The sequence below is a fragment of the Etheostoma cragini genome, chromosome 21, assembly GCF_013103735.1.
Source record: "Etheostoma cragini isolate CJK2018 chromosome 21, CSU_Ecrag_1.0, whole genome shotgun sequence".
NCBI classification, from domain to species: Eukaryota; Metazoa; Chordata; class Actinopteri; order Perciformes; family Percidae; genus Etheostoma; species Etheostoma cragini.
In genome coordinates, this window is record NC_048427.1 from 7,510,548 (window position 1) to 7,529,516 (window position 18,969).

The following is an 18,969-nucleotide window of genomic DNA, read 5'->3' on the forward strand; positions in this document are numbered from 1 at the left end:
TTTAGTCTTGTTACACGGATACGTACCGACTAAATGTTAATGCAGGTCTGCATTTTAAGCATTTTTCATGTCATAAAACATTCCAACATCCAAGTTAAAAACAGGCTATATTTGGGTTATTATATTTCAATGTGAGCTCCACTATGGACCTGCATTTCATTAAAATATAGTATTTTAATGCCACTTAAATGTTGTAGTCAATCAACAATTATTTGATAATCAATATTTAGATAACAAATTCTTTTTTTTAGAAGAAAACATAATTTCAGCTTATAAATTGTGATGAATAACTGTTTTCCTTTGTCTTAAATGGAAGTAAATCAATAATTTTGTGAGTTTGAATTGTGGATAATACAAAACAAACATCAGCTTGGGCTTTAGGAAATTCTAGCATTTTTTATTTACTTTTCACTGAGATTTTATAGACCAAACAATCATTAATTGAGAATAAAAAAATGTTTAAACCAAATTTCCTATCCTATCCTCAACATCTAAATACCGTTTGACTTGCAAATCAACAAATCAGTGCTAACTGTACCCCCTCAAACATGACTGATCTTATTCAGCAGATGACCACCTACGAACATCGACTATTTAATCCACTACTTAAGCTCGCTGACCACATTGATGAAAAAAAGGATTCCCAAACGCCCCGTGTTTTGTTTCTCATTGCTTTGTCCATGTTGTCTTCAAGACATCACTCTGTTTTACTGTGCCTTTAAGAGAAATCTGTCAGCCTTCAGTTGTCATTTATAATTTGCTTTCATTACAACCTGTTCTTCCCTGTAACCTCTCATCTGTCTCTGCATTTTTCTCAGCTAAAAATAGCTATAATGGATATATCAAATCAAGTAAGTTTTGATTTCCATTCTCTTTTGTTTATAACCCTTCCACCTGTGCATTCTCAGTTATCACCAGTTGAACTGTCTCTTAACTACCTGTATTTTAGTGTTTGCTGCTCATTGCTACGTCCAGTCTATCATCATCATCCATTATTATATTTTATATGCCAAGCATTAGGAAATTGTCTCTGAATCGTTTGTGTTGGGTATCGGATACAGCTCAGCAGTAGATGGTGCTCCTGCTTCACTGTGGGTGGGGATGAACACATTCGGTGTGCAGCTGAAAATACAACATACACCATTTTTTTAGTAAATGTGTGCAATAATTTATAATGGAGCATCATGTTGGAGAACAAACAGGAGGAATATAAACACTTAAGGGTTAGTCCAGCCATTAGAGGAGTGTGAACCATGTGGGCCGTTCACTTCAACAGGATCTCTGATAGGTAGCAAACCTGCCACAACGTGTTGTCCTGGAGAATTGCTGTGTATGTTTGACATGGGGCAGATGAATAGTGGAGGTCTGGAGTAGGGAGGATAATCTGCTAGACAGCTGACTGTTGAAATAATCATCTCTATTCTCCAGTTTTAGCTCCTGGCCATTTTTTTGAGTAAGGAAAACATTTTTCCTCTGCTTCCTTGTTTCCTATTTTATCATGTTATCATACCAGTTTTACCTTGACTAGAACACCAGTGGAGCTGTAAGCGTTTACACTTAAATAGCTGAGTGGATACTGAATTCATTCCTCCCTCAGTAGGCATAAAATGCACACAGAAGCTAGTGGCTGTTAATTCATGTCGTCACCTCCTTGTTCTTATGGCATAACAATCGCTGGAACACGTGAAAGCATATTTATTAATTCATGTTTATTATAAATATCAAAGTAAATGTCAAATCCAACATTTCATTGGTGGCTGTATACGAAATGGTTAAGTGGTGTTTAATAAAAATGAGTTTTTTTAATTATTCAGTTATTATCATTATTGTGCCAGAAAGAGTTACCCCCAAAAACCAGTGATAATGCTTTAATTATGGTAAGAGTCACACAATGTTTTATTAACATACACACTGCAGGTCTTATTAAAGTCAGGTTAAATCAAATCCTGTCTTGTGGTTAATGCGAAGAATTAAAGGGTGCGTTCACCCTGATCACAAAGCAAGCAATTTATGACTTCCCCCTTCTGGTATCTAGTCATGCAGATTGTATTCAGTTTTATGCACCAACGCTTTGAAATATCTGTCCCTGAGATTAATGCCTCTACCCAACACAGTCGAGGTGAATTAAATTGTTTATATGTGGTGCTCACAACATAAAGAAACGGCATGTCTTTCCAAAAACAACGTCCTAGTCTACTTTTGGAAAAATCTACAGAATATACTGTGAATGGTTTTCATAGTTTCAATTTCAACGGTTGACTGTGAGGCCTATTATTAAAATGTAATGTTTCAATTTTGTGAGTACTCGGATACAATTTTATCACACATCTCAGACCACAGACTCCAAACCTCCACGCAATCAAGGTACTAGATACCATTGATTTGGGTGAATTGACCCTTTTTAATAATAATTTTTTTAAATCATACTATTTGCATTGTACAGATCCTGACTGTGACTCCTCTTCGTTTAGCAGTAAACAACGGTCCAATAATCCAGTCTTCAATTGATCAATTCAAGTCAGCTAAACTGAACAACTCAGCCAGCGAGGTCTGTTGGGGGCCCCGTAGCGGAGTCACTGTGTCTGTCCCACTGGTAAACAACCGCAAGGGAAGCCTGCTGCCCCCTGCTGTGCCCTCTGCTCTGAGATTGAGCTTCATGGGCTCTGGGGACTTGGTCCAAGTGGGTCGGCTACCAGGGGTTGCAGAAGAGGCCAGCGGGCTCCACCGGGCATGTAGTCTTCCGGTGAAATACAGATACCACCCCAGTCACTCCAATAAAGCCATGCTCAGTCACAGGCACTGTAAGGGCCACCTCCCCCCCTCTCCTTGGCGTGTTTGGCAGGCCTGTACTCAACAACAGCACAACCAAAGCATGTGCTTGCCAGGCTGGAGTGGTTGCATGTGTAGCATTCCTTACTAATGACCCACTGTGTGCAGCTGTCAGCTGTGGAACATTAAATATTGAACAGGCCAAGCAAGATGTGAAGGGCCAGTGTGCTGGAGCATCCCTCTCCACTGGAAGCCCCTCGTAACTCAACATTTTCCATTACAGTGTCACTCTTAGACATGTTAGCAGTGCTTGAAGGAGCAGGATCAAGCTCTTTTAGTTTCTTAGTTGTTGACGGCTCAAGCTATCATTAAAAGATACTCCATTGTATTTTCCATGAGAAGTTAGTCCCACTTAACGACGGCTGTTAAAATGCGATTAGCAAAGACATTTTTCTTGCTGCTTGTTTTGATTTTAAAGTAGAGTTGTTTTCTTCAGCTGTAATATTAGCTTGTAAAAATATTTCCCTAATTAATTTACTGAAGGATAAAACGATGACCAAGGGGCATCTCAGCTGTCCATAAATTACTCTGGCATAAGGACCAACATAATCATGTGAGCCGAGGGCGTCAGTTCCAATACGAAGAAAGACCAGCAATCGGGACTGGATTCAGTATTGACTCAAAAGCATTATTATAAATAAGCCTAATTTATAATGCTGAATGCACAATGTTATTACCTTAGTTGAATCAGAATGTGAATGATTAGCATGGCCGAAAGAGGAGCTATCCAAATCCATGTTTGAGGAAATTTGTACAAACAAAGGATTGAAAAAAATAAAGTATCCTAATACTCTTTGAGGTATTTGTGGTACTATTATCTGGATTGCAGCAGTTCTCTGGATTAGTGTTTATGGTAAATAAAACTTCACAGATTACACTTAAGCGATTGGCATGATGGTTGATGATGGCACTATCATTGCATGTTTTCATCTTCCTACACAATCATGAAAAGGATGTGCTGATGTATGCTCTCATCATCATGCAAACATTGAACTGTTTATCGTTATTGTTGTCCTGTCCTCTCCATCTTGTTCACCCATCATCTCTTTCCACTCTGTGTTTCTGTACCCGTAATATCTCTTTGAATTCACTGACCTCAAATTGTGCAGTGTTCTTTTGCTGTCACTGATTTATGGATATTTGAGTGTCTTCAAAAAAATGTGCTCCCTCATATCGTTACTTTTGTTTGCAGTTGAAGAGGACCAACAGTCGGCGTTGTCACCTAAAAAAAAGCAACGCAACGGAGGCATGAGAAATTCTCCAAACTCCTCACCCAAGATAATGAGGTAGGGTAACAATGCTGATATTTCTGCTTTGTTTTTGTGTGTTTTTAGTATACATTTATTTTCAAAATGTGTTTATTACCTTTATTATGGTAAATGTACTGCTCAGTAATTTTTTTGTTTTTTTTAATTCTTTAAAAACCAAAATGTGTCAGTTGCTTATATGTACATTTTCCACACACAGAGCAACTTTAGCAAGCGTTTAGAGTTGTGTCTCTCTTTCCCCAACATATGTAAGTCCAATAGTCATTCTCTTTTTAGCTCTGTTTTTGGTCTCTTCCAATTCCTGAGAATAATATCTTTAGCTTCATTATGTTCAGCAGATAGTTGCTAACTGTGTCTGTCGTTTGGTGCTGTGCTGGTAACGTACACTCGGTTTATCGGACCTGGAAAACGAGGTTGATGATAGCGGGGAGGGTGAACCAAAACAGTTAAAGGTAACCGAAGTCACGCGTGTTCTAGGCTAGAACATTTGTCGTCACATCCAGAAAACATCTCCTCACTGTCTGCGAACTGCCTGTCCCCAGAACACACTGTAAAAAAGACAGGCCAGGGTCTACAAATGGCAACAAAAACAAACTGTGCCCACCTGCACCACAAAGCATACACAAACAGTGTTCCAGCACTCCAGCCAATAACCAACAAGAAGGATTTGGGGGGTGGGGGGGGGGTTTAGTGCGCAGAAGCACAGAAGGGAGGGGACCGGATTTCATTCCTTTTAGTTGCGGGCGTAAAACCAAAACAATGAGCTGAAAGATGTAAATTTAGGTGATAATTCTCTGTTGGTTCATCACACTTTAAAAAAAATACTTTTACTTTGCACATGGTCACAAACAAATACCTATATTGTTTCTATGCTTTTTTTAAAACTCAAATATCAAAAAAATATTCTAGGAAAACATCCAAAAATAAAATGTTTGTGTGCTCCTTCCTTTTGTGGCAAACAAGTCAGACTTTCAGAAGGGGCTTATGCCACTATGTTTTAAGTGACTCCCACCGACTGCAGCTCTTAAACAGGCCTGGCACTAATGACAACGCCAGCCAGTCAGAGAGGCTCTAAAGGATAGATAGCCCAAGGCTATTCATCTATTGTATCCCTTTGAGCTGTTTTCAGCATGCAAGGCCACAGATGATATGTATCATCACAATGAAAGGTGAATTCAAATGCTACCTTGCTTTTATCTTGTCCCTTAAAATTAAATTGCCGCTTATTGATTTTGACTTGAGATAACACTGTTATTCAACAAGAAGCCATTACAGAGATGGTAATAGTAATAGTCATTGTCATTAAGTGCTGTGTTACAAGGAAGCAAGGCAACAGGGAAGTCCTGCAGCCTGATGTATACAAAGTGGAATTGTACGGATGAAACTGAATTAAGACTGACGGATGACTTTGTGTTCCTATTGCTAATACGGCTGCTATTTATTTGACATTCGGAAATTAAATCCACAAATGTCTGTATTCTTTGATGCTATGAAATATAGATCAGACACATAGTACATTAGTCATTAAATGCTGGCTTAGTATTGTATATAAAAGGTGTGTTTATTTACATAATTTAGCATTCTCCTTTTGATCTATGGCCCCAGTTTTTTCAGGTAGGCGTTTGTCGGGGTTAGATTTTGGATTTGGTTCAAAGTGGTGAAGAGCTCCAGGTGATTTCTAATCTCTTGGGAAACAAAACCAGGCATTTCTAATGCTATAGCCATCAGTTAAATATCAGCCTACCAATCTATCTACTTGCCATGCTAATACACCATACAGTACAGGTGGATATGTTATTTCATCTAGTGTGTCTGCTTCCTACACGCCGGAGAGGGATTTGCTCCATTAGCCTTAGGGATACTTCATTGCAACAAGCCGAGAAAAAAAACATCTGGGTGTATAATATATCAAATGTGTTTTTACAGGACCTGTGGTCTCAAGGCCTTTGTAAATAAGTAATGATCAGCAGATTGGCTGTGGGTTTTGAAGAGCGAGCCTTTGTCAGTTTGCATGATGGGAAGGATTTTCAAAGACTTTGCCTGCCCTCACTACTTGTGCAGTGTTACAGTCAGCTAGTGCAGGGAGGCTGAAATAGAAAATTTACATAATATGCATGTTCAGCTTCTACTTTGTGTCTTTCTCAGCTGTCATTACACTCCTCTAGAAGACACCTGGCTTTATGTTTTCCGGTCCTGACGTGAAGTCTTCTCAAACATGTCATCTTACCACTAAAGTAGTGAATTATGCGGCTGATCATTATGAATGTTTGGAAGTGTGCTAACAGAAAAGACTCTCACAGAGGCCTCTCCTCTGTGTAATAAAAAAAATACGCAAAATAAGGAAGTGATCAGCCATGGAAGCAGAACTGTCTCTTGTTTCCAAATGTATCAGCTAACTAACAAGTCCTGTCTGGAACTTAGCAATGACGACCTAACTGAAATTAACACCGTTTCCACAGGCTCCTTGATGGGTCATAAGACACATCTAATTGTGGGATGTCACAACGCTTTTGGTCACATCGGACCGTGCCGTGACATGCACGTCATGTTTGCTGCAGGACTGCTGAGGCAATTGGCAGTGCAGGAGAGTGACAGGCCGTCATGGCTGACAGTGAGCGATAGCTATCCTGGCAGAGCTCTGCCTCACCAGTCATTTTCCACAAGGACGAACTGAAGTGACAGCAGCTCCACTGAGTGAACGGTGAAACATTCGACTTCTGATGAAATATTTAGCCGGGGTGTAAAACCACTAAATGCTTTCATTCTTAATAGAACTTGCATTTCAAACTCAAGCCGAAACCGAGAATGTAGAGCACACAAGTTATGGAAGATGATTGTCATAGATAAATAGCGCTGATTTCGATTTGTTTATTTACTGGGGATTTGTTAACATCAGCATAATTTATGAAGCTGCTTTATTTCTTTATTGAATATGTTTGGGCTTTGGACAGCAATGTGAAGATGCTACCTTGAGCTCTGAGACATTTTTACAAATTGTATTAATCATAATATAGACTGATTAATTGTATTTAAAAAAAATCAACAAATGATTAAATGATAATATAGTCATAAAGTCTTGGCTGCATTCCTACATGGAAATAGCGTTTATGGTGTCAGTGTCTAAATATTGCTAGACAGAAACTAGGCGATTTCTCCCACTCCAGCATTTACATGTTATGGACTTTTAAAATATTTATTTTTTATAGTTTCACCCACACAATTTATTGTGCACACACTGTTTCCTTTCAAAGTTAGATTTGTTTTGACAGATGTGATTCTAGAAATGTAGAAAGTGGCAGAAAAGACATTTTGTTCTCCAACTTCCAATTCCATTCTTGAAAGGACATCCAGGGCCTAGGGGTATATGAGCCCAAGGCGGGCTTTTTTGGCTTCAGTCTGTTGCAGCCCGAGGGATGGTTGTTTCAGCTGGCACTTTCATGCATACTTAACATGTTACTTAAAGTAGCATTCTTTTAGAGTACTTACATGGATTAAAGAGGTGCTCTTCTTAGGGGGAGAAGACTTGAAGTATTTTAAAAGGTTTTAGACAGAGACAGAAGGCCTCTGTCTGAGTTTCAGAAGATAACATCTTTAACTCTGATCTGAATCTGACTTGTGTTGGGCACCACTTGGCCTCCTTGGTTAGCACTGTTGCCATAGTTGCTGATAGTATTTGACTGCATTGGCTGGTTAGGTTTTCTTATAGATTCTCTTTTAGTTTGGGCTTTCTCCCACAGTCCAAAGACATGCAGTGTGGGCAAACTGCAAATAATAATTCAGTTGAATCATATTGGGAAGATGTGATCATATTGTGTTATCATTTTACAATATAATGTCCAAATTAAGTATTCAAAGCATACTGTAATTTTAAAATGGAAATTAAAACCTATAACTAATAGGTTTTATGTGCAACGAGTTTGCATTGCATTGAATGGCACGTTATTTTGTGTGATTTTTGTATACATGCAGAGTATCGATGATTTCTGCTGTATCAAATAGTCTTTATTACCCGTAGTTGTAAATGTGTGAATGTATAGTATGTGTTTGTCTACCTACTGTATGTAACCCTGTGATGCACTGGGGACCTATCTCATAATGCATGCTGGGATTGGCTACAACCCTGAACAATGATAGCTGTTTTAGAAGATGGATAGATGGGAAACGCCTTAACTTATAGATATAGAATTGCAGGGACTGTAACACTTTAAAACAGTAACAAAGTACATTTAAATGTGTCAAATAAAAAGGTAAATGTATGATATGGCTCAAGAAAATAGCCATATATATATATATATATATATATATAGCATGTTGAAAAATTGAATAATATTTGACGATTACTGGAGTAACTTAAAGCTTTATCCTAACTCCTGATTTTTGGTATGAACATGCATTATTCCTTTTTTTTTAAATTCATTTTGTTTTGGATTTTTGTTCTTTGCTAATTAATCTAATTTGTATGTATTTGTATGTTTTTATGCTTTTCAATTTTTTTGGGGGAAGTTAGGAGCTTGAGATAGAGATAGGTGAACATAAGAGTATCTTATTTTTTAATATCTCTCTAGGAGCTCTGTCAAAAGCTCACTCTGAACAAGTGTGGTACAACAGCAGGTACTCATGTCAGGAGACCACTTTAGTGGTCAGTGTTGGGTAGGATGAAGCTCACCACTGCGCTTTGGGAAATTAGTTTATGTAGTTCTGATGCTCTGTTTAAACATTAATACCCTTCACTTTGAACAGCAGATATGATTGGGCAAATTGCTGAAATATTTAAAGTCTGGTCTGTTAAAGCTTTTACCACAGAGCACACTAAGTCAAAAGCTGTATGCAGTAAGGGGGCGTAATTGCATCTTCGTGCTCATGCCAGTCAACGCAGTGTGTTGCTGCCATCTCCTTCCGCCCGGTTGCCGCTGCTGATATCATTCTGCTTGATGACATGGCAGTTTTGTTGGCATTTCTGCAGATGGCCCCTGACAGAAATGAGCAAAAAAGGAAATTAAAGGAAGAAAGCTACTTTTTGTTTGAAGATAGCAAAATATTCTGATGGTACATTGATGAATGTTTTTGACAATTAAAAACGTCTATTTTATGCAGCATTTTAATTTTCTTGTAGCAATTCATTGTATTTAATTTTTGCACTTTTAATTGACAGATTTTACTCGTTCTGTTAGAACTTCTGGTCTCTTTTTAATCTTAATTTACCCATGTAGTACACCATTTTGTTTTCAAAAGGTGCTGTTAAACATATTGTACTGTATATCTGCCTGTGAATTATATTCTCAGATTATGTTATAATTTAGCTTTATTAGTCAAATGCCAATAACTAGTTATTAAATCTACATTTACAGTGTCTGACGGTATTCTTTCATTCCCTCCCTCCCATCTTTTTGGTTGTTTCAGACATGATCCGCTCCTCATCCCAGGGAACGAGCAGATTGAGAGCATGGACGACAATGTAAAGAAATACGACTCCACAGGGATGTTTCACTGGTGCCCGTCCAAAGACATCGAAAAGGTCATCTTGGTGGGTTCTGCGCTTTTACTCTGCACAAGTCATTTGTCCCTGACACTCTTCTCCCTCGCTGACAGATGTGTCATGTCATAAAGCACCATCAGAGGTTGACAGGGCACTTTAACACTCTGTAATGAGGTGTTCGACATGTCATTTGCTATATGGGGTCCCTGTACCTAGAACATTTGTTGTACTAATACATATGCCATTTTTCAAATCACTTTCATAGTCTATTGCAGTCATGAACTGCATGATATATTTTAATGGGTGAGTAGGCAACTGAGAGAAGAGAAAGCCTTACCATTGCTAGAAAAGCCAGTTCAGCCACCTTTGCCGTAAACATAATTTAGAAAAAAAAACTTGTTCTTTCTTTCTCTCTCAGACCCGGAGCGAGGCAGCCATGACTGTTCTGAGCGGCCATGTGGTTGTGTGTATATTTGGAGACGTGAAATCGGCGTTGATCGGTCTCCGAAACTTTGTTATGCCTCTGAGAGCGAGCAACTTTCACTACCATGAGCTAAAGCACATCGTATTTGTTGGCTCACTTGAGTATCTTAAGCGGGAGTGGGAGACTCTACACAATTTTCCAAAGGTCTCCATTTTACCTGTAAGTATCACATTAACCACTATTTTTCAAGTATTCATCCACTATAACAGGTTCAACTAAATAAACAATCAAGTCTCCTAAAAGGACTTTCACATGAAACTACTGTAATTTGTTTTGGCAAATATGTTTTGTTGCAAAACGTCAGGCACTTTGGTCTGGACTGAAATATCTTAACTATTGAGTGCATTGCCATAAAGTTGTTTACAGATATTCATGGTACCCAAAAAATTTGTATGCCTTAGGTGATCCCGACTTTTCCTCTAGTGCCACCATGAGTTGACATTTGTGTTTCTGAGTGAAATATCTCAACAACTATTGGGTTGAGTGCCATAACATTTGGCAGACATTTCAGGATGAAATGTAGTAACTCCAATCAAAATGTCAAAAGAAAAATGCATTTCATGTGTTTTACTTAAAATATTTGCTCCTGGCCACTTAAGCATTTAATGATTATGCTTAAGCAATTTAAAGCGCTTGGTTAAGGTTATGAAAAGATTATGGTTTGGGCTTAACATTTTAAAAAAACTAAAAGCTGACTTGAAGAAAGGATGATTTTTTTTGTTTTTTGTATTTTACCAAAACCAAGATCTTTCCTTAACCAGTTGTTTCGAAAGCCTAAACGTGGGATGCAGGATGTGAATACCTGTGACCTCTGTTTTGCTTTGTTTGTTAAATCTTCCCCCACAACCACCGCTCCTATAGCTTTTGTTCAGCGTCACACTTCTGGATTGGAAAACACTTTACGTTTCCATTAAGCTTCCTTTGGAACATTTACGCCAAAGTGATTAGTAGTGTATTAAAGTGTTTTGTTGGAGACAGGGTTGACATGAGGCTCAAGGATAAAAACTGTAATTAAAACGTTTCTACATTTTCATTTACCACTAGTAACACATAGGTGAGATAACAAATTCTCTCCTTCACTTCGTCTCAAAGGGCACACCGTTGAGCCGGGCAGATCTGAGGGCTGTCAACATCAACCTCTGCGACATGTGTGTCATTCTGTCAGCCAATCAGAACAATATTGACGATGCATCACTGCAGGACAAAGAATGCATTTTGGCGTCACTCAACATCAAATCCATGCTGTTTGACGACAGCATCGGGGTCTTGCAGGCTAATTCCCAAGGTAAGGAGCGCCCTATCATAGTTCACTGCACTGCCTAGAAGGGACAGAGCCCTGGCACAGAGAATATCCCTCACTGGGTGCTGCGTGGCTGACCTGGTGTCACTGCGTTTGACAGTAAACCCTACTGACTATTCCTCAGGTAAATGGAACAACTGGTTTCTTTACAAACATAATAGGTGGCAATAAACACAGCGTTGCACACAGCACAAAGGCCTTGCCTGGATTACACATTTTATTAGATTTTTTTCAGTATGTGGGACTACTTTGTAAAAAGAATGTAATGTGTTTAATTTATAAATCTTGCATGTGACAGCTTTCAAAACAGCAACTGAAGCACTCTGTTAGCTTAAGATGGCCTTTAATATTGGTCATTCTCTGGCATCAAGAAAAATGCTTTTAGAAACCTTTTGACCTAAGAAAAGAGAGAAAAATAATCCCTGACAATTTCATTATTGCTCTAATACATGTATGACTTCGCATTTGCCTTAGTCAGCAGCAAGTGATGGATGTCAAAACACGGCCTATGTATAATACATACAACATCACTGATTTAATGTGCTTACTTGTCAGTCTGAGGAAAGCAAGGAATGTCAAGTCAATTTGAATTCAATCTCGCGTCACTTATTTTCTATTTCATGGCTCCATACTGTTCATGCTTTTTGTGTGTGTGTAAAAGGTTTCTCCATGCAGACACAATCTAAGGGAAACAAAATGAGCAGTATGTCACATCTATTATGTATAGACTAATATTGGACCTTGAAGAATACGGTAACATAGCACTCAATAACTTCATGTTTTAGAAGTGGCCGGGAATGTATGAAATATCCCTGGTGTGTCAGTTCTGCTGCTATGTCTGTTAGTAGCCCCTGGTGAAGAATTGAATATTGTATTAACTGATGTACTTATGTTATGTGCGTCTATTTAGGCTTTACACCACCAGGAATGGATAGATCCTCTCCTGAAAACAGCCCAGTCCATGGATTAGTGAGGCAGACTTCTGTCACAACTGGAGCAAATATTCCCATCATAACTGAACTAGGTATGCTTGCTGTTTTGTGTCAGCAAATTAATATGCGCAGCTCTAATGTTGCATGTTTTTTCAGTTGTTGTATATTGTTTTAAACAGATCTTTTTTGCAATTAGACGCTGTCGACAGATTAACCGTACTAAAAGTCGAGTTTTTATGTGTGTAGTTTTTTTTGTCTCGTGTTGACATGCTCCAATAACTGTTTTTCCTCAACACTTGTCTAGCACCATTAGCAAAGCCAGGCAAAAAACTGCCTGTGATTTCATTCAGTCAGGATACAAGCAGTGGGACCAGCATACAAATAATAACTGAGCTGGGTAAGAAGTGCCTGTACTGCAGTGTTGTAACTGCTGTTGCCTCCATATCAGCTTTCTTTTGATTTCTCTCGCTGCACAAGAGGCTCAGTCCATTCCCATGGCATCACTTTGAGCACATTTTACCCTTGGTTCTGGTTGAAATTGCCTGTCTTGTTTTGGCCCCTATCTCAAAGCAAATTTTTTTCCCTTTTATTTTTCTAAGAATTAAAAGGCCTTTGATCCCCAAAAAGACCTTGTGGCTGTTTTCATAGAATCTTCTGTCTGATCACATTCCCTGGCCAGTGCCCTTCTTTCATCTCAGCCCTGTCGATGTGACTGACATTTATTTCTGTCCTCACAGAAGTAGTAGTTTTTCAACTACATTTTACATCATTACTTTCTTCAAGCTACTGCATGTGTTTTTGTGCTCAAAGACATCTTCAAAGAAGGTTCTGGGGCGATGAAATACTTTCATTTGTTTTGACATGCAAGTACGAGTAATTGGAAGTTCTGTCTTGGATTTACAAAACAAACAATGGCATATCGGTATTTCTGATACTGACTTCAGGAGGACTTTGAATCAAGGCCTGAAGCTTTGACAGTATGCATGGTGTCATGAATGTGCATGGCCTGGATATGGAATGTGGCAGAGGCAAGTTGGCCACCAAGCTGAACACATACCAGACACAGTTTAATTTCAGTCACTTAAGAGAGACTACAATTTTGTCCAAATTCGGAACAAAGGAATCAAGGAAAATTTAACAAACCACACCAATTTCTGATACAGTCCATATCTGCAGCTTCTGATGATTGTGCACAACCACTATACTTCTGTGTCCTCCTCTTCATGTGAATCAAGAATTTGTAATAATTATGTATTTATTATACATTATAATTTCATGAGATCTCGTTTGTAGTGCAGCATATTAACATGAACAATTTAAAATAAGTGATGGAAGTTATATGTTTACCTCCATAGTGAATGATTCAAATGTTCAGTTCCTGGACCAAGATGATGATGACGACCCTGACACAGAGTTATACCTGACTCAGCCTTTTGCCTGTGGGACAGCCTTTGCCGTCAGTGTGCTGGATTCCTTAATGAGTGCTGTAAGTCAGAATTGATCAAATCTTACAGACTATATTATCTTATTATAGAGGTTTTTGTGCAGTGATATATTGTAATATATAATAAAAACAGTTTGACATACATGCACACACACACAAAAAGTTGGCACTCTTTACTCACGTTAAAAGAATAGTTGACAAGACTGGAATTTCTACTTGGTATGATGGCTTCACTTCTGCCTTTCAGTTTGAGTGAGGTTAGAACAAAGCTGCTTTCAAGTGCGCTCCAGTGTAGACAAAGGTAATGCTACCTTCTGGACAGCCCTCATCCATCATCTTAGTCAATACTGCTGTCAGCAGCCAAGGGAGATGTCACTGTGCTGCACAAGCAGGGAGACAAGAGACTCTGGTGCAGACATTTGCCCTTGTTAAAATCAACAAAGCAGTAACTAGTTGGAATTGAAAAGATGGCAACAAGTGCATCTTCAGGCTTAACATGCAGTTTGTAAAACGTTTTCAAAATTGTAATATAATTGTAAATAACCGCCTGTACAGCAGGAATGTGTGCATGTACTTCCTGGGTCTTTCTCTGATGGGAGTGAGAGTAACCTACAATAATTGGATTCTCCTGTCTTTTCAATCAGTGTGCAGAGCAATGTGACAAAACAGAGCTGGGTTGGATAGCATCATTCAGCCCGACTGGCACATTGAGAAGATTCAGTTCTGACTTTGGTGGTGTTTGCTGAAGGATTTACCCCCTCCTTACCTTCATTCCTTTAGACATACTTCAATGACAATATCCTCACCTTGATCCGGACATTGGTAACAGGCGGGGCAACGCCGGAGCTGGAGGGGCTGCTGGCAGAGGAGAATGCGCTACGTGGCGGCTACAGCACACCCCAGACGCTGGCAAACAGGGACAGGTGTCGTGTGGCACAGCTGGCCTTGTACGACGGGCCCTTTGCCGACCTCGGGGTAAGTGGCTGGTCTTTGTCACCCAAGGGCAAAGCACATCTTTGACTGCTTTAGTGAAAGGATTCAGACTAACAGCTGTGATTAAGAGCTGAGATAAGTTACAGTGAAAATAGGGGAGTTCTTTGACAATTAAATAGTTTAGATCCATTCCAGTCATACTCAAATAAGTATATTGGCGCAACATTGCTTTTCATATTCATAAATTCATACAGTATGACCATAGCTATATATCGTACGTTATCCAATTTTAAAAGGTGAGTGTCCACTGATTGCAAATTTGTTGTTTTGAATGCTGTTGTAGCAAATCTTTTAGGATTATCTAAAGAGTGCACACATGGTTTGAATCTAATTAATAAATTAACTAATTAATTACCATCTGTATCAGATAAACAATAATCAGTTCAGGATTCTTTTTTTAAAGTGTTTCTTTTGTTAAAATACAAACTTTGTGATACACTGTTTTTTTCCCCCTGTATTGCAGGATGGTGGTTGTTATGGTGACCTGTTTTGTAAAGCCCTGAAAACATACAACATGTTGTGCTTTGGCATCTATCGGTTGCGAGACGCACATCTTAACGCACAAAGCCAATGTACCAAACGGTGAGTACGGATCTCATTTGAGCTTGCATTTAGATAATCAAAAAAAGCCACAAAAAGAGCAATTTTCTCAACCTATACTGAATTTGGAGCTGGCCTCATATCTGCTCTCATTCTCCCCTCAAGGTATGTTATAACCAATCCACCATATGCGTTTGAGCTGGTGCCCTCAGACCTGATATTCTGCCTGATGCAGTTTGACCACAACGCTGGCCAGTCTCGAACCAGCCTCTCCCACTCTTCCCATTCATCCCATTCCTCCAGCAAAAAGAGCTCCTCTGTCCACTCTATCCCAGCGACCAACCGCACCAACCGCGCCAAAAGCAGGGACTCACGAGACAGACAAAAGTATGTGCCCCTCTAAAGCTCTCTGTCTATGTCCGTAAACAGTGCCTGCCAATAGTTACGTTCCTGTGTGTCATTTTGCAAACAGACTGTAACATGTCTGGGTGTCAATGTTTGTCTGAATTTGTATGTCTGTCTTACTTGTATGTCTTTAGCCCTAATCTTACAGGGGTCCATTTCAGGGAGGAGGTTTAACAATCTCTAAGTCTAACCCTGAACTCTGAGTTGATTTATCCTGAGATGGGAAACTCTGAGTTTTTGGACACAGAACAGCTGATTTGAGTTGTTTCAATCAACTATGAGTAGGTTGACTCAGAATTAAGTTGAATCACTTAAATTAACTGATAGACTTGGAAGAAAAACGATACCACTCAAATAGGTAGTTATCTTGAAATCAAAATACATCTGTAGTCTATCTAAAAGGCCCAATCCCAAAGTGAGCCCTGAGGACTTAAGACTCACAGCCTTAATTGATCTTAGGTGCCACATGGGCTCAGATAGGTGTAAATGGGATTGGGACAGCACTTCAACAGATCACATGTTACCTTGGCAATGTTTAATAAAAAAATGTTGCTGACACTTGCCGGTTTGGGGATTTAAATTTTAAGTTTGTTGCTTTCCACACGGCCAAGGCCCAGGAGATGGCTGACTGATTTCAAATTTTTTCAAACTCCTGGTTTACAAGCTGGACAACAGGTCCGTTCCGTGGTCGTATGTTGTGCTGTTGTTTACCTTTGTAATTTCCGGATTTCCCTATGGTCGGCCTAACATGGTTAATAAACCAACACTGTTTTTTATTCATGCAGATAACAAACTACGCTAAAATGCACCTGATACAGGCTGAATCAATGAAATGAAAGAGCGTTGTGTCAGACAGAGAAACTTGAGGTTTCAAAAAAAAAAAAACTGCTCCTGACCAGGTTAGGTTCACAGACTCGGTTACCATAGTAACCCCTCTCAGGTTTGATTAACCTCCCTTTCTGAAACAGAAAACCCAGAGTTTCCCTCATCGCAGGGTTAACTTACTCAAGATCGTCTGTCCCGTGCTAATCTGCCATGTTATTTTTCATGTAAAAATGTCAACGTCACGATTACTACACCATTTCGACACGACTTCCCTCTCCAGTGGTTAAACTAGTCCCATGCGTATATGGCCTACATTTGGATTCATCAACCCCATGTAGTACAGAACAGTGTGGTTTTCCCCTTGATCAGGGCCATAGGGCAAAGTAGGCAAACCACAAAGGGCTTCTGTCTTTTGTTTTGAGTTTTTTGTATATTTCCTATGAAAAGGACCACAACAAAGTTTTACTGGGGCTGTGAGTAATTCTGATCTGATGTAACAGTCTACTGTTATTTTAGAAACCCATCCAAAATCAAGATGTCAACAGATAACATTTTGTTTATAGTGAACTTTGTGAGCCACAAAGGAAGAGGGTGTGTTGTGTTTGTTTCTACAACTAAGTCCAATTAAATAGTGAAGAAAGGGTCCTTAAAGCAAAATAATCTGTGTAATATTGGCCAACACAAAATACAATACATGTCCCCCCAGAGTAGGAATTGGCAAACATTTCCAGACATTTTACTTATGCTGTGTTTTCTTGTGTTAATAACTCTCACATCTGTAATCAAGGTCACTTGGTTTTCTCCATTTTATAACATTACAAGTTTTGCTCTGTTGAAACTTGTTTGTTTTGTTTAAATTAAAAATTTACCTTATTGTAACTGCACTTTAAATTCTCTCTTAAAATTCAAAGTGTGTAATGTTTATGAAATACTGAACAGCTTTTTCTTTCAATGCCTTTTAATTTCTATTATTTTAATCTTGTCACCATGAATCATTAAATATGTCAGTTATAAATAAAGTTACACCACTATTATAATTATATTGTCTTCACATATGAATGTCACATTTCAATATTTTATATTTTATAACTTTTGTTCAGCCATTTTAGTGAATGTATATCTAACAACATGGTTATTCTTACTTGTTGGATTAGCAGTAATTTCATGTTTACCAGAAACTGGATAATAAGCAACTGCCACAGTGTTTTCTGAGGGTCATGGTTCAAAGAAGTAAACAGAACTGCATCATCAGCAAAAAGCAAGATGTCAAGCCCTAAAGTCGCTATACCAGAGATTCACCACTCCACAGCTTCTGCTGTAGATTCTGTCCATAAAAACCACGAACAAAAGCAATGATATGCCACATCCTTGGTAAAAATAGACAGTCCTTTGACTGAATGCCTCAATACTTAAGAGCCCCAGCACTTGATAACGATACATCCATAAAACACCAAGTAGGTGTTTGTTCACCTGTGGGTGAAATGATTAGGTGGACATGGTACAGAAGGCGAGATATGTAACCTTGTTTATTTAGGGTGTTTGCCAATTTCAATGATCGATTATTTTTGCAGTCGACAAAGCCTTATGTACAATTAAATTCAAAGGAATGAACTTTATTTCTATTTCTATTGAGTGATGGAGTTTTATCATTCGTTTTCTTGACATTTGCGCCATTTGAGCCAAAAGTCATTAAAAAGGCATAGTATAGGATGTCCAAAAAAACATAAAAAAGTAATATACTATGTACATACATAGTATGTTAAAATAAGATTTAAAACAAGTCAGCATAGGTGGCCTCTAGGTCACTCAGTTAGTGCGCTCGCCCCATATTAGTTGAGTCCTTCAGCGACCAGGGTCCGAATCCAGTCTGTGGCCCTTTGTTTTAAGTAATAGTATAGTATGTTGAAATAAATCAGAAAAAAGTAATTGTGTAGTACTGTAACTGTAAAAGTTGTAGAAATCCTGGTAGGTCAATGGGCAGGGTGTGTGCCATTAAGGATAAATTCTAATCACAGCTGCCAGGGTTCAATACCAGTCTAGGACACCCTGCTGAATATCTTCATGTTACTGTGCAGATAAAATTCCCGAAGAAGACCTTTTTGAAAAATGTCAAAGTAATAGTATAGTATGTCAAAAAAAGAATCAAAAAGTAAATGTATAGTATGTCAAAAAAGAATGATAAAAAGTCATAGTATAATATGTTGAAAAATCATAGTATAGTATGTAATGAAAAATCCTAAAAATGTCATGGTAAATATTCAGTATAGTGAGTCGGAAAAAGTAATAGTATAGTATGTTGAAATAAATCACAAAAAAATCATTGTGTAGTACTGTAACTGTAAAAGTTGTAGAAATCCTGGTAGCTCAATGGGTAGGGTGTGTGTCATTAAGGATCAATTCTAATCACAGCTGCCAGGGTTCAATACCAGTCTAGGACACCCTGCTGAATGTCCTCCTGTTACTGTGCAGATAA

General features: G+C 38.6%; 1 protein-coding gene across 32 annotated transcripts in view; it reads left to right on the top strand.

Moving 5' to 3' along the window:
* Nucleotides 1–18,969, top strand: part of LOC117937096 (calcium-activated potassium channel subunit alpha-1) — a 93,312-nt gene that overhangs the window by 65,660 nt on the left and 8,683 nt on the right. For 13 of the 32 annotated variants that reach the window (XM_034860795.1, XM_034860773.1, XM_034860774.1 and 10 more), the window contains 9 exons: nt 4,022–4,115; nt 9,498–9,621; nt 9,992–10,216; nt 11,150–11,342; nt 12,268–12,381; nt 13,645–13,775; nt 14,514–14,708; nt 15,190–15,308; nt 15,432–15,653. In XM_034860795.1, the coding sequence (XP_034716686.1) occupies nt 4,022–4,115; nt 9,498–9,621; nt 9,992–10,216; nt 11,150–11,342; nt 12,268–12,381; nt 13,645–13,775; nt 14,514–14,708; nt 15,190–15,308; nt 15,432–15,653 (1,417 nt within the window). Of the gene's footprint in view, nt 1–818; nt 852–4,021; nt 4,116–9,497; nt 9,622–9,991; nt 10,217–11,149; nt 11,343–12,267; nt 12,382–12,593; nt 12,687–13,644; nt 13,776–14,513; nt 14,709–15,189; nt 15,309–15,431; nt 15,654–18,969 lie in introns of all 32 variants that reach the window. The other 19 variants (XR_004655096.1, XM_034860768.1, XM_034860769.1 and 16 more) reach the window with 3 other exon arrangements.